General features: G+C 43.6%; 1 protein-coding gene across 1 annotated transcript in view; it reads right to left on the bottom strand.

Annotated features, from left to right (window-relative positions):
* The window catches only part of LOC126484762 (cytochrome P450 6k1-like), a 90848-nt gene extending 76899 nt beyond the window's left edge, over positions 1-13949 (bottom strand). The window contains exons 1-2 of the mRNA XM_050108358.1: positions 13730-13949; positions 172-410 (exon numbers count right to left, since the gene is read on the bottom strand). Of these exons, the coding sequence (XP_049964315.1) occupies positions 172-410; positions 13730-13949 (459 nt within the window). The remainder of the gene's footprint in view (positions 1-171; positions 411-13729) is intronic.
* Positions 13950-14425: the final 476 nt, after the last annotated feature.

The following is a 14425-nucleotide window of genomic DNA, read 5'->3' as shown; positions in this document are numbered from 1 at the left end:
TCGTACCCGAAGGTTCGTAGAGAATACTTGAAACATCAATAATACAATAGCAGGTTGAGACCAGAATAAAGTGGGCTTCGTTCTGGCACCAAAAATGTCCCCAGATACACGTTACGTTCAGTGAATAGTGCTCTGTAGGTTCCAAACCGATGATTAACTTAGCTTGCTCACCTGGAACATCATCTTCATTTTCCCCGACGTGAATGTTGGGGACAGCTTCACGCGCAACCTTCGCCACTTGTTGCCACCCAGCAGGAAAAGGTGTTTGGTCAGAGGATCAGCGTCATCGAACTTGAACCCCCTGTCCTGGAAGGACCAGAAATCCTTGACGAGGATAGTGCGGATCAGATCGGGATCCAGTATCACCAGACTCGGTCGGTTGAAGAAGTAAATCCCGCCGAAACGTTTGCCTAGAAGAAATAAGAAAATTAATTTTTCTCAAGTATGTATTTCTTATACGATTCATGTATCTTATGAGACATTCATACAATTACGAAAATGTACCACTGCACAAATTTCAACCAGACCTGGTACACATATTATTTGCTACCTGGAAAGAATCACTGTGGGGGTATGAGCCACCTACCCATCAGAGGGGTGTGGGGTGAGGGAGAAAAAGGAGTGTAGCCCATGGCGCTCCAGTACCCTAACTTTACTCACCCAGTATTTAAGAATGAGAGCTTTTAGTGACTTACAACACAAATTACACATAATAATTTCAAACGTTTACGAAATTTTTTCTCGTTGACAACCCCCATAAAATGATGAAAGCAAACAAGTTTATCGCTTAAACATAGTCGCTGTTCGTGCAGCTTCGTGAGCTTTCCCTTCACGTGTTTAGGCCAAGTATCACGCACATTTATGTGATCAAGAATGCTCAGTAGCAGCTAGGCTACATGTTCATGTGACAGTTATGCGTCAGCAAGGAGCATTAATGATAATATCACAGGAGGCAATGTTGTGCAACCTTAGTAGGGACAAGATCCGCCTATTCGGGAGTCGGATCTTACAATCTGAGACAGTGTTACGAGACAAACTTCCGTCACAATGTCCGCAAACGTGACGTCAGATCCGCCTAGCAACGGCGATCTGAACGCCCATTGTCTGAAAGTTTGGATATATATGTAGGAAACGAGCGAAGTGTCCATATTGGCTGAGGGAGGAAGGTGGTGTCTCTCTTGTCCTTCGAGAAGACAGGGCCAGTTAGTAGCGAGGCGCCACTCAAAACGTATGGTCCAGTAACCGGGGGCGGCTCCAAAAGAACGGTCGCGAGTAAATATTCCAGCTGTTAAACATGAGACAAAGTGAAGGTTAGTTTTCAGTGAACGCCACGTGTCGTGGGCAATGTATATCACGAGTATGGAAAGTGAGAAATGTGTTAATGTGTTGTAAAGGGTTGAATAACGGCGTAGCCAAGAGCTGCCATATTGGATATTCGGTGAAGTATGTTTCAAGGTATTCTTTATTAAAATGAGTATAGTACAAAACGAGTATAGTACAAACCGTTGTTAACATTTAACAACTGGCATCCCGACCCGCTCCACTTCAGCATGATCACAACCTACATGGAACCTGGCGCCTGAGCGCTACTACTGTGCGACGAGGGACTACCGCCGGCCGCTGTGGCCGAGCGGTTCTAGGCGCTTCCGTCTGGAAACGCGAGACCGCTACGGTCGCAGGTTCGAATCCTGCCGCCGGCATGGATGTGTGTGATGTTCTTAGGTTAATTAGGTTTAAGTAGTTCTAAGTTCTAGGGGACTGATGACAGATGTTAAGCCCCATAGGGCTCAGAGCCATTTTCGAGGGACTACAGAAGCAGCAAGACAGCAGGTTACTGATACAGAAAACGGAGAAGTAAGGCAAAGTCGCTTCCTTCTCGCCACAGTGCCACAGAGGACATTGTAACATCGTCCTTGAAGTTTAAATTTCTTCCTAGTAAATATATTCTCAACACATTTCGCAGACAGTATTCGCATATGCTGCTGAATGCCTCTACAATCAATGTGCGACGTATGTGCAGGAGGTGTGACGTCATAATCATTGAGCTGCGTGAAAACTAAACTACAGGGCAAAATTTGCTAGAGATATAGGTGATCTGTGTGCACAAATATATGTGAAATATATCAAGCATGTACAAAATATATGAGACATGTGCGTATGTGGGAAAAGCAACAGATCAAAAAGCTCCTCCTAAATCCCTGGATCCATTTCAACCTTACTTTCTGGAAAACCAGCAAATTTCTGCTGGAGTGGCAATGATATCATGGAGAGAGAGCAGGGTAGGAGTACGAGGTGATGGATAGACAGAGAATGGGAAGGAGATGGACACATACTGCAGGGATGAGGAGATGGACAGAGAGAGGGAGGGGGAAGTGGTGGACGGTAGAGGGAGCAGAAGGACATGTACAGAGAGGGGGGAAGCAGGAAATGGACGCAGAGAACGAAGAGAAGGAGATGGAGAGAGAAGGGGCAGATGAGTCGATGAACAGAGAGGAAAGACGAGGAGATGGACAGTGAGAGGGGAGATGAGGAGATGCACAGAGGAGGGAGGAGGCAATAGACAGAGAGAGGGGAAGGAGGAGATGGACTTAGAGGAGGGGAGGAAGAGATGAACAGATGGGAAAGAGGCAAATGGACAGAAAGGGGAGGAGCTCATGGCCAGAGAAAGAAAAGAGGAGGAGACGGATAGAAGGAGGAGGAGGATGAAATGGACAGACAGAGGTGGGAGAGGGCATAGAGAGAGCAAGGAGGATATAGATAGAGAGGGATCAGGAGGGAAAGGACAGAGAGAGAGGGAAGGAGATGGAGTAATAGAACACTGGAGTAACTACAAGCCCGAGCAGTGCTGGGTACTCAGATAGTTCAAAATATAACAACAAGAAATAAAAATGAGAGCGAAAGCAATAGGTAGAATAGAATGAGATTTTCACTCTGCAGTGGAGGGTGCGCTGATATGAAACTTCCTGGCAGATTAAAACTGTGTGCCGGACCGAGACTCGAAATCGGGACCTTTGCCTTTCGCAGGCAAGTGCTCTACCAACTGAGCTACCCAAGCACGACTCACGGCCCGTCCTCACAACTTTACTTCTGCGAGTACCTCGTCTCCTACCTTCCAAACTTTACAGAAGCTCTCCTGCGAAACCTTGCAGGACTAGCACTCCTGAAAGAAAGGATATTGCGGAGACATGGCTTAGCCACAGCCTGGGGGATGTTACCAGAATGAGATTTTCACTCTGCAGGAGAGATTCTGTAAAGTTTGGAAGGTAGGAGACGAGGTACTGGCAGAAGTAAAGTTGTGAGGACGGGGCGTCAGTCGTGCTTGGGTAGCTCAGTTGGTAGCCGGCACGGTAGCTCAGCGTGTTCGGTCAGAGGGTTAGATGGCCCTCTGCAATAAAAAAACTGAGTTAATGGATCAACGACGAACTGAAACGGGTGTCTTGTGACGTCTGCACCGAGCAGATGCAACGAACAAAAACGAACAAAATGAGATTTAAAAAAAAAATGGTAGAGCACTTGCCCACGAAAGGCAAAGGTGCCGAGTTCGAGTCTCGGTCCGGCACACAGTTTTAATCTGCCAGGAAGTTTCAGTAGGTAGAATAGATTAAAACTCACATCTGGTCTTAACTCCGAAAAACGGGCGATATTTAATTTTCCTGACGTCACTGGGAGCCACCAAGGATATCTGACTTACTGTATCGGTACTTTTTAGGTTACTAATGCTGCAATATTAATTAGCCATATGTGTCGTAGGTCACATTTTTTTTATACGTAATTCTTCTAATTTGCTTTGAAGCGACCCGCCCTAAATTCCTCTCCTGCATCAACCTCTTTATCTCGTGGTAGCACTTGGACCTCATGTCCTCAACTATTTGTTGGAAGCATTAGAATCTCTACCTTCTCCGACAGTTCTTGCTCTCTACAGCTCCCTCTAGTACCATGGAGGTAATTCGCTGATGTCTTAATACATGTCCTATCATCTTGTCCCTGATTTTGCGTCTCCAGTTATACTTTCAGTATTTATTTTGAATTTCTATGCCCATCTTGAAGAAAGCATCCCATGGATACAAAGAACAACAATATTTTAACACTTACTAAAAAGAACGTCAATAACTAAATCATCTATGTTTCCTCGTGGACGAAACTTAATTTACTGCCGCTGTTTAGAAACATATAAGACACTTGTGATGAGGAAGATTTACTCCAAAGTTTAATACCGCTTTGCATTAATAAAACGTGCAAGTTACCTGCCATTCATATGGGTTGGTATGTAAACTGTTTCGTGTTTAGCATTAATGGAACTAGCACCACGTCGTATCTCATTTTCATTTCTTGATTGTCTTGTGATGTTTTAGTGAGTGAAATTGGCTACTAAACGTCAGGAGGAAAAATTTCTACTGTTCGACCACGGCCTCTTAGTTCGTAATTAATAAGACGCCGGCCGTGAACGTCTACACGTTATAAATATACAGGGTGAACCAGAATTCCACTGACAAACTTCCAGAGGTTGTCCAGTATACATTCTAAGTATTTGTAGGGACCGATGATCTCCTGCATCTCATTTCAGAGTAATAAAATGATCATGATTTATACATGTTGTTAATCCAATGGCCTATGTTTCTGAGAAAATACCTTTACAACACTGAAAAAACCTGTAATATGTAATCGCCAAAATGTACGACATGAAATGTATGATTTGTATTCATGTAGTAGGCTGTTGTTAAGTGGCAGCTTCTCGTGGTCAGCGCGGTGGAATGTCATACCTAACGGCCCGGGTTCGATTCTTGGCTGGATCGGAGATTTTCTCCGCTCGGGGACTGGGTGTTGTGTTGTCCATATCATCATCATTTCATCCCCATCGACGTGCAAGTAGCCGAAGTGGCGTCAACTCGAAAGACTTGCCCCAGGCGAACGGTCTACCGACGGGAGGCTCTAGCCACACGGCATTGCCATTTTTATAATTTTATAGGCACATCCCCATGGCCAACGTAGGCTACCTCTTACGCTGTAGACAGTTTCAGTACTACCACTGAATGCCTATCTAATTACTTCTTCTGTTCCCTTCTTTCAATGACAGTGAGGAGCTTCTTACTTTTCTGCAGACCAGGAAGCTTCTTAGCTGGCTTGGGCGACATAGAAGTTTGCTTAAAAGGACCAGGAGGAGCATGTTCAGAGCTGAGGGGTGACCTTTAGCGCTTGTAGAAAGTGCAGAATTTGCTGTGGGTGATCTCTGTACTCCGGTCAGTCCAAGTGCTGGTCTACCTGTCGCAATAACTTCTTTGTACCTTGCCTGTCGAAATCCTTTTAGAAAGCTAACAGACTGAGAGAAGCATGGGATCTATACACACTGACCAGTCATCCATCCTCAATCTCCCTCCCTCCCAGGCCATACCTGCGCCCTGCCACATGGCAGCTTTCACCTTGCGGAAACAGAAGGAAAAAGAGCAGAGTGTGGGATGACGGGCAGCGGTCAGGGCTAGTAGGTGGTGGTGCGCCAGTGGACCCAAACCACCTGGACCAAGAAACTGACTGTCTGATTGGCTCAAACTAATTATTTCTGTCGAAAGCGCACCTTCCCGTGTGTGTCTACGTGCAAGCCCTATGATTTTTCAGCTACAGAATCCTGTCACAGAGTGGGCGAGATTTTCTTCCTTGCTCCCTATGTTAGGCCATCATGGGAGAAAGAGTTTGTTTAACGTACTTGCAAAATTTTTACTAGAAGGTAGCTTGCAGGGTCTGTTACAATTGGCCAGTGAGATTCCTGCACCGACAGTATCAGCAGAATTAGAAAAAGTTGTCAGTGGACATTTGCTGTTAAACTTTTGATGAGGTAACCCTTGATGCTAGGAATTTGAAGAGTGGACTTGCTGCTTGGAGAAGGAAGACTAATAAACTCACTGCCTGGCGACGAATGAGACGGAGTATGAAGGACAGGATGCACTCAGAATCTCCAGTCATTACTGCAGCCATCTTCCAGATTCAGACTGTGTGAGAATGGTAAAATGTATTGGTGATGTAAACACCGAATCGAGGAGGATGCAATGCTTGTTGACTTTCGTCAGGGGCTATTTGCACAATGGTAGTATTCACAGTTGCTTCCATCGTGTACTCTGGCGATTCTACTGGGGTTTGTACTTATTTTTCCTTGTTCCTTCTTTAAACACAATTCTTGCAGTCGTTGGCCATATCCGCATTTTAGTTTTGTGATTATGACTTTATTGTGTTCGCCCACTTGTGCCATGGTTATATGTCATAATTACTATCCGTTATCCGTTTACTAAATGTTTACATACATATCTGAGACTGTAATTCACATGTTGATGCTTTATGGTAATTAACCAAATTATCACAGTGACCGGCTGTTTTTGTTCTAGATAGGTGAGCTCCTTCATTAACATGAGTATGTACATGTGTGGTGTGGTGCCTATATTTTCTTGCTTGATTGGACACCCCTATTAATTTTCCTTTAATAAGATGCTCCTACCTGTATGAGGTTGTTTTCTTTCTTAAATTTTGCATGACGTTACGGGGTAGCTTCCCTTCTCTATAGGTCACCGGGCACTGGACTTATAGCATTTTAGGGACATGCCCTGTCGGCACTTCACACAATGTAAAGCTTAAGGGGCCGGCCGAAGTGGCCGTGCGGTTAAAGGCGCTGCAGTCTGGAATCGCAGGACCGCTACGGTCGCAGGTTCGAATCCTGCCTCGGGCATGGATGTTTGTGATGTCCTTAGGTTAGTTAGGTTTAACTAGTTCTAAGTTCTAGGGGACTGATGACCACAGCAGTTGAGTCCCATAGTGCTCAGAGCCATTTGAACCATTTTTTTTTAAAGCTTAAGGGGGTTGGTGTCGCTATGGGGACAGATCAACATTGTGTAGTTGTGCCACTCTTTCATCACATTCATTGAACCCATACGCGAGGAGCATATCGGCCAACTCTTCATCAATAAATCCATCGATAGTACTGCTCTGTATCAGTATTACCACACTACTAACACTGCCGGAAAATAAACACTAGGCAAAACCGAGCAGCACGGAATACGAACTTGAGGGCAACCAGTTAAAGAGGACGTTACTGTTACCAACACCATGTACCGTGAGTGAATGGAAGTAAGACACACAGTGTGTACTCTCGACATTTGCATTATTGTCCACTGTGTTCAGTGTAATACAGACAATGAGCTAACTTGGACAAGGTGCCACACGAAACACTCTGTAACGAGCTGCCAGAGGCCATGGATCGTTTATACTAAAACATTCAGAAGGAATCGGTGAACAATGTCTGAAAGTTAGTGGTTACCTGAAATGAACAGTCGCTGCAGGAGGTGATCTATAAATCTTTAAACTACAGAGGGTGAACTGAAACTATTGAGTGAAACTGCTGCTACTGTCTCTTTACTTATTTGTATCATTTCAACTCTGAACTACAGAATTTTCCCTGACAAACGCAACTCAAACTTGACCTATTCGTTTTTTACCCACAATATACAAGCTCAACGCAATCTGACTGCTATACAGTGACAACATAGCTTCAAATAATTAACACAAAAGAATGGCCCTGAATTGCAAGAAATCCTAACAGTAACCCATATTTTTTCATAAGTCACTTACCGCACAGAAAATCTTCATAACACGAACTAAAGCAATCACGGCAAGCAGCAACGACCGCCAGCTAAACAAAAAGATTCTAACTACTATGGACTCTAACTACTAGGAGCCATATGGTTAGCAAAAGAAAGATTTTGTATAAGAGCAAACAATGTATTTAGAAGATTGTACCTTATTCATGTGACATCCAATTCCAAAAGTTATTTGGTTGTCAATAATTCCACTATCAAAACATTACCAACTACATCCATCCTCATTTTACAATGCATGTCCTACCAACACTATCCAAAGAACACACGTCCAAGCCGTCCGCTCGCTAACTGCTAATCCGTACAACCACAGAGTCTCTTACCGAGGGCGCAGAGCGCTGTCAGCGATGTTAATACAATCTATAGCGCTGCCAACATAGAAACATATAAACAGGCTACTTACAATTTGTACTGCAATCTTCATGCGAAAAGTTTCTGTTTATTTGTCAAGATCGCTATGTTAACACGTTATTGGGAAAGTAGTACGGCAACATAAGTTGCTATCTTCAAACACATAAAAGAGAATACGTTGAGATTACAGTCTTACAGTAGTATAAAAATAGTCAGGGATATACATTACACCTCAATGACAAAAATTACGTACTCTTAAAACTGGGCAAAGGTACTTAGTTCATGCAATGTTTTAAGCCACTCTATCGCAAGAGTAACATCCAACGTGCTGTACGATAATAAGTCACATAAAATTGATGGCCGGAAGGCCCCATCTGGGCGAGTTCAGCCGCCGAAGTGCAAGTCTTATTTCAGGTGAAACCAGATTGGGCGAGTTGTGTCACGGTGATGATGCTGATGATGAGGGGGCACAACACTCAGACCATGGGCGGAGAAAACCTCCAACCCGGCTGGGAGTCGAACCTGTGTCCACCGCACGGAAAGCAAACACGTTACCACTCAGCTAAGAAGGCGGACATAACTCACATAAGAGTCTGTTCATATGAACGGATGCAATCCAAAATCCAAATACAATAATAAATACACCTAATAAGTAAAATTAAATAATAACATACTACAAGAAAGACGAGGCATTAAATAGCATTCTAGACGAGCAACCATATTATATGTAAAACTTACCATTTATATGGAATGACCAAAACAGACACCAAAACAGATACCATGTTGGCTGTGGTAGAATGGGGCACACGAGAAATATGGGCACCACAACGAACCTGTGATGTTATACTAGTTGCCTTGCCCAACATTCATAGGGAACAACCGCCTCCATGCAGGGCTTCAAGGCAATCAATACGTCAGTGAAAAGATACCCACTAAAGGCCTTAACTTTGTCATGTGATATCAAAAGCTTGCATATATTTCAATGCAAAGTAAAGAATTACTGAAATAGTAACTCACTCCCTGTCAGAGATGGCGGGCGGCACTCATAAGACCTTAGTGACACGGCTGTGACATACGCCACAGGACCCATATATCTCTATGGCACCGCATCATAGTAACTGATGTCAAGATCTGAGGCACAACTGAATGCTAGCACTAAGAGGTACCACCACATGGCAGTCCACGCTGTGTGACGTCAATTAGACGTAATACAACTAGGTCCCATGCTATATAACATTGAAATTAACATAGACAATGTAACGTCAAAGTAGTATGCGCTGTAAGTGGGCTGCTTCTGTGTTGGCAGAGCTGTGTAGCGCTTTGCATTGGATCTCTGACTGCGCTTTCTTTGTAAGAGACTCTATGGCTGGTTGGACTCGTTGCTGGAAGTTAATGGCCAGTAGTGTTGTTGCAGTTGGAAGTTAGTCGCCAGCAGTGATGGAAGTACTGTTGGGCAGTTGGAGGTGAACAGCCAGCAGTGATGGATGTTAGATGTGAGAAGTTAGCACTGATGGAGGATAGAGGTCTGAAGTGTTAGCGTAGGCTAACGATTTGTACGTGTTCGACTTGGAGATTGAATATTATTCACAATTATATACCTTTGTATTAGATGTCAATGACGATTTATATTCGTGTCTGAACTGGATGTCACGTTATTAAGGTAAAAAAAAAATTACATTATTTGGTTTCCAACAAAATCTTTCCTTTGCTAACCACATGGCTATTAGCAGTTAGTGGCTTTAGTAGTTAGAATCGCTGTATTGCAGTAGTTCGCGTAATGAAGATTTTTGTGAGGTAAGTGCTTAATGGTCTGCAGCTCGTGGTCGAGCGGTAGCGTTCTCGCTTCCCACGCCCGGGTTCCCGGGTTCGATTCCCGCCAGAGTCAGGGATTTTCTCTGCCTCTTGATGACTGGGTGTTGTGTGATGTCCTTAGGTTAGTTAAGTTTAAGTAGTTCTAAGTTCTAGGGGACTGATGACCATAGATGGTAAGTTCCATAGTGCTCAGAGCCATCTGAACCATTTTTAAGCGCTTAATGAAATGTATAGTTTATTGTTGAGATTTCTTTTGAATTAATTATTTGAAGTCAGGTTGTAATTCTTTTGAGCAGTCGGATTGCGTTGCGCTAGAATAATGTGGGTCAGTGTTGGCATGATAAGAAAAAGTAAAGAGAAAGTAGGCTCAGTACGTTCAGTTTTACTCAGCTGTTTCAGAACCAAATAACGTAGAAGTTTCATCTTCTCAGTCGTTCTGCAGCTTAAGTACAGACACACACTTTTAAATAAAGAGGTTTCAACACCAAGTACTCTTAATGGAGACAATATCAATAAAATTAGGCCGGGGTACCTCATAACCATGACGCAAAACGTCAGAGTATTTAACGTGTGACAGGACATCGTCTGGAGGCCTTAGGTACGGCCTTTAAGCCCCTTCTTCCTGGCGCCCTAGATGATGTAATGAGAAACTTCTTGTTAAATCAGTGTTAGCAAACCATTCTTCACGAGCCTGCCGAAGCAGACGGTAAGTATGATATCTGGTGGGTTTTGTAGCTTTCTTGACGTATTTTATATTAAAATACGTATGAGACCATTGTCACGCCGGGCTGTGAGATGAGTGACTGCAGAATCTCTCTGTTATGAATGGACTTGGTCCCAGACACCGTTTTCCTTCACCAAGTTATGCACTAACGTTTCCTTACCTTTTCAAATGTTATTTTATTTATTTTTATTTACACCTCAAGTTCCGTAAGACCAAATTGAGGAGCAAATCTCCAAGGTCATGGAACGTGTCAGTACATGAAATTACAACATAAAAGTAATAAGAGATAAAAATAAATGTTTGTGAACCTGAAAAAGGTCAGTCCATAAGTTTAAGTAAACGCTATGGGCAATACAATAAGAATCAGCTTAATTTTTCAAGGAACACCTTGACCGAATAGGAGTGACCCATGAGGAAACTCTTCAGTTTCGGTTTGAAAGCGCGTGGATTACTGCTAAGATTTTTGAGTTCGAGTGGCAGCTTATTGAAAATGGATGCAGCAGTATTCTGCACACCTTTGTGTTTCGTGACGTATCTGATAGCCATAACCGTATTCCAGCAACCAACGAGGACGCGCGTGCTGAATATATTAACGAAAGCTGGACACAGTATTCAACACATCGACATACATCATCGAAAGGATCACTGACAGCAGAACCCCTGAACGCTCCAACAACGGGACTGCACCTTCGGTGCAAAGAGCAGTCGTCCTCACTGATCAAAGAGTTCTTAATGAAAGCCCTGGATTAGCGTTTAGTGCGCTTTTCGTTCTTCGTACTAGGAGACTAACTATATACGACGCTTTGAGAGCCACAGATGCTGAATTATAATTTCATGTACACCAGGACCACTGCCATGATTAGGTACGCCTACATTGCCAATGTGGGTATTATGGATTTTATCAGACGCAAGATAATACATGAAGTGCGAGGTAAACTGCGCTTTTGCCCTCCATAGAGTACTATCGGTATCAGGAGACACATGCTCTCATCCTCGCTGATACCCACAACCAGTATCACAACCTTTTGATAGTAAAACTCGTGTACGTTGTCGTGCTTGCTACCTGTCTTCAGTCCAGAGAGCAGCTCTCGTATGTGTTCAACCACTGAAGTCCGCCTATGTTATTCGAATCATTATCTTCCATTTCTACTTTTCTAGCAGTCAGCTGTTTTAATTTATTTGCAACAAATTTGGAAACTACTATGACTTCATTTTCGGGCACCTTAGCATAGTAAATATATCCCGTCAACCTCCTTCAGCATCTTTTAGCGTGGTAACTGCTTGTCGTATCTGAAGATGAACCTGTAGTAGTTTCCAAAACGTTCGCAAGTATATTAAAACATTAAACACACCCAAGTCGAAGAATAGTGGTGAGTAAATAGCCAGTGTTCTCCATAAGAAAATAGGTAAAAATAGGTACGTGATGTGATTCTTCAGTTTCTCCCGGCGTATTTCTTGCTCGAACAGTCCACGGGTGTACTGCCGGTCCATAGTGTCCAACGGGCACAATATTTCGGCAATCGGACATGTCGCCATCGTCAGGTGCGCTGACGAACTGATCTCCTGAGGGCGGGCGATCGTCTTAAATCGCCTCCCCTCGCTAGGCGTTCTCTCCGCGGCGGTCCGCGACCACGCGTCAGCGGTTGGTGAGACGTTGACGTCGGCGTCTGTGGTGGCGTCGGTGTAATTGCCTCGTCCGCCCTAGTCACCCGTTCGTTTCCTTGCTGAGCTTCGATGGTGCGCACATTGGACAGACAGTGCGCACCGTCGAAGATAGTAGTCGAGAACATCGGAGGCACACTCGACTTGGGTACCCCAACAAGTCGGCTGTCGCAGAGCATTGTTTGTCCGGAAAATCACGAAATGGACTACCATCATACCAGGGACCTAGCACAGGCATCTAAATACTGGGACACCATCGTTAGAGACGCTATCGAAATGCGTACCAGGGACGGACTCATCAACCGAGATTGCGGCTACAACCTCAACAGGAGGTTCACCTTCTCCATGACAATCCAAGGTCTTACGCAAGTCTGCGCACCCGAGAGGAGCTTACAAAACTTCATTGGACTGTTCTTCGTCATTCACATTACAGCCCGGATCTCGCATGTTTCAAGTTCCGTATGTTTGGCCCGATGAGGAATGCACTCCGATGGAAGCAACACGTGGATGATGGGTCCGAAGTCAACCAGTGGAGTGGTACCACGTTGGCACACATCCCCTCCCAGTGACATAGCTTAAGGGCGTCGCGCTCAACGGAGATTACGTTGAAATATAGGATTTTTTAGCCAAAATAGTGAGAATAATATGGTGCATTGGAATCCTGAATAAAACCTAACTGTTTTGATAAAAAATGTGTTGCATTACTTATTGAACACCGCTCATACTTTGTACGGGTATGAGAGACAAAGGTGTTACTGAAAGTCAGCAGTGCACTAAAGGTTCTTCTTTCTCCACATGGATCATCAAACTTCTTGTAGCTTTTGTCTTACGTAGTTATTTCATTTTGGAGAACACACATGCATAACTACCCAGTCACCATTTCTACAGATGTATCGGTATCAAAAGATAGGATGTCTCCCTCTCTCTTATCTGTCGGGATTCATCAAAAAATGTTGCTAGTTAAACGGGATCACGCTCAGAGATTTGCCTTGTCGTTTCGTAAACCAAATCTTCCATGGCCAGGCTGCGTATGTCATGCGTAGTTCTCCTTCCCTTCAGTCGTCCGTAACAGAATCAAGTTTTTCGTCGTCTGGGTGAGGAACGTTTTTGTTTTATATCATCAAAATCATGAGAACCTTCAACCATAATTTTTTAACAGAAAGGGTAACGTCAAGGTTGATGGTAAGAGTAAGGGTTGGGGAAAGGGAAACGTCAGCTTACAGCGAGAAGTTGCAGACGCCCAATAGGAAATAATGGGGAAAAACTGTAGGTTTAAGGAACAGATAATTAATAATAATTAATCTATTTCTAATAAGCTGCACTGAAGCTACAACTTCTGAAACACTTCTACGTCTCGTAAATAAACGTGAAACTCAAATTACAGAGTATTAAGTTCAGTCAATATTTTGTAAAAAATAAGCGATGACATTCTTATGAGACAAATGTTATTTTACAACCAAAGCTGTAGTATACTTACAACGTTTGACTTACTGCCTCAGATACCTCCGAGTCTTCCATTATGTAATGTTTGTGTGAGTTGTCTTACCTTTGAGCTGCCGGTATGCGTCAGTGACGTCCATGGGCATGGGCTGCTTGCCCACAAAACTCTTGTAGATATTGCCAAACGGAAACTGTGGTTCCAGGTAGGGCGCTCCCTTTCTCTGCCAGTACTTGTACGCATTGGAGAACCACGCGTACACTGCCACTGTCACCAGTGACAGGGCTACCAACAGTTCCGTGAGCCACGACTCCGCATACAAGCCCATGCTGCCGACTCTGAAACATGAGAAACGGATGCTGTTGTCAGCCCTGCGAAGTACTGACAATCATTTATCAACTGTTGTGCATAACATATGGCACCATTCATTTATTTTTCGTCAACCGTTTTTCTCTCTTCTTAGAGCCATAGAGCAAAAACTGCGCATTTCTTTATATATATATATATATATATATATATATATATATATATATATATATATAGGGTGAGTCACCTAACATTACCGCTGGATATATTTCGTAAACCACATCAAATACCGACGAATCGATTCCACAGACCGAACATGAGGAGAGGGGCTAATGTAATTGGTTAATACAAACCATAAAAAAATGCACGGAAGTATGTTTTTTTAACACAAACCTACGTTTTTTTTTAAATGGAACCCCGTTAGTTTTGTTAGCACATCTGAACATATAAACAAATACGTAATCAGTGCCGTTTGTAGCATTGTAAAATGTTGATTAC

Source organism: Schistocerca serialis, chromosome 6, assembly GCF_023864345.2.
Source record: "Schistocerca serialis cubense isolate TAMUIC-IGC-003099 chromosome 6, iqSchSeri2.2, whole genome shotgun sequence".
Taxonomy (NCBI): Eukaryota; Metazoa; Arthropoda; class Insecta; order Orthoptera; family Acrididae; genus Schistocerca; species Schistocerca serialis.
This window is presented reverse-complemented; position numbering and strand designations above follow the sequence as displayed.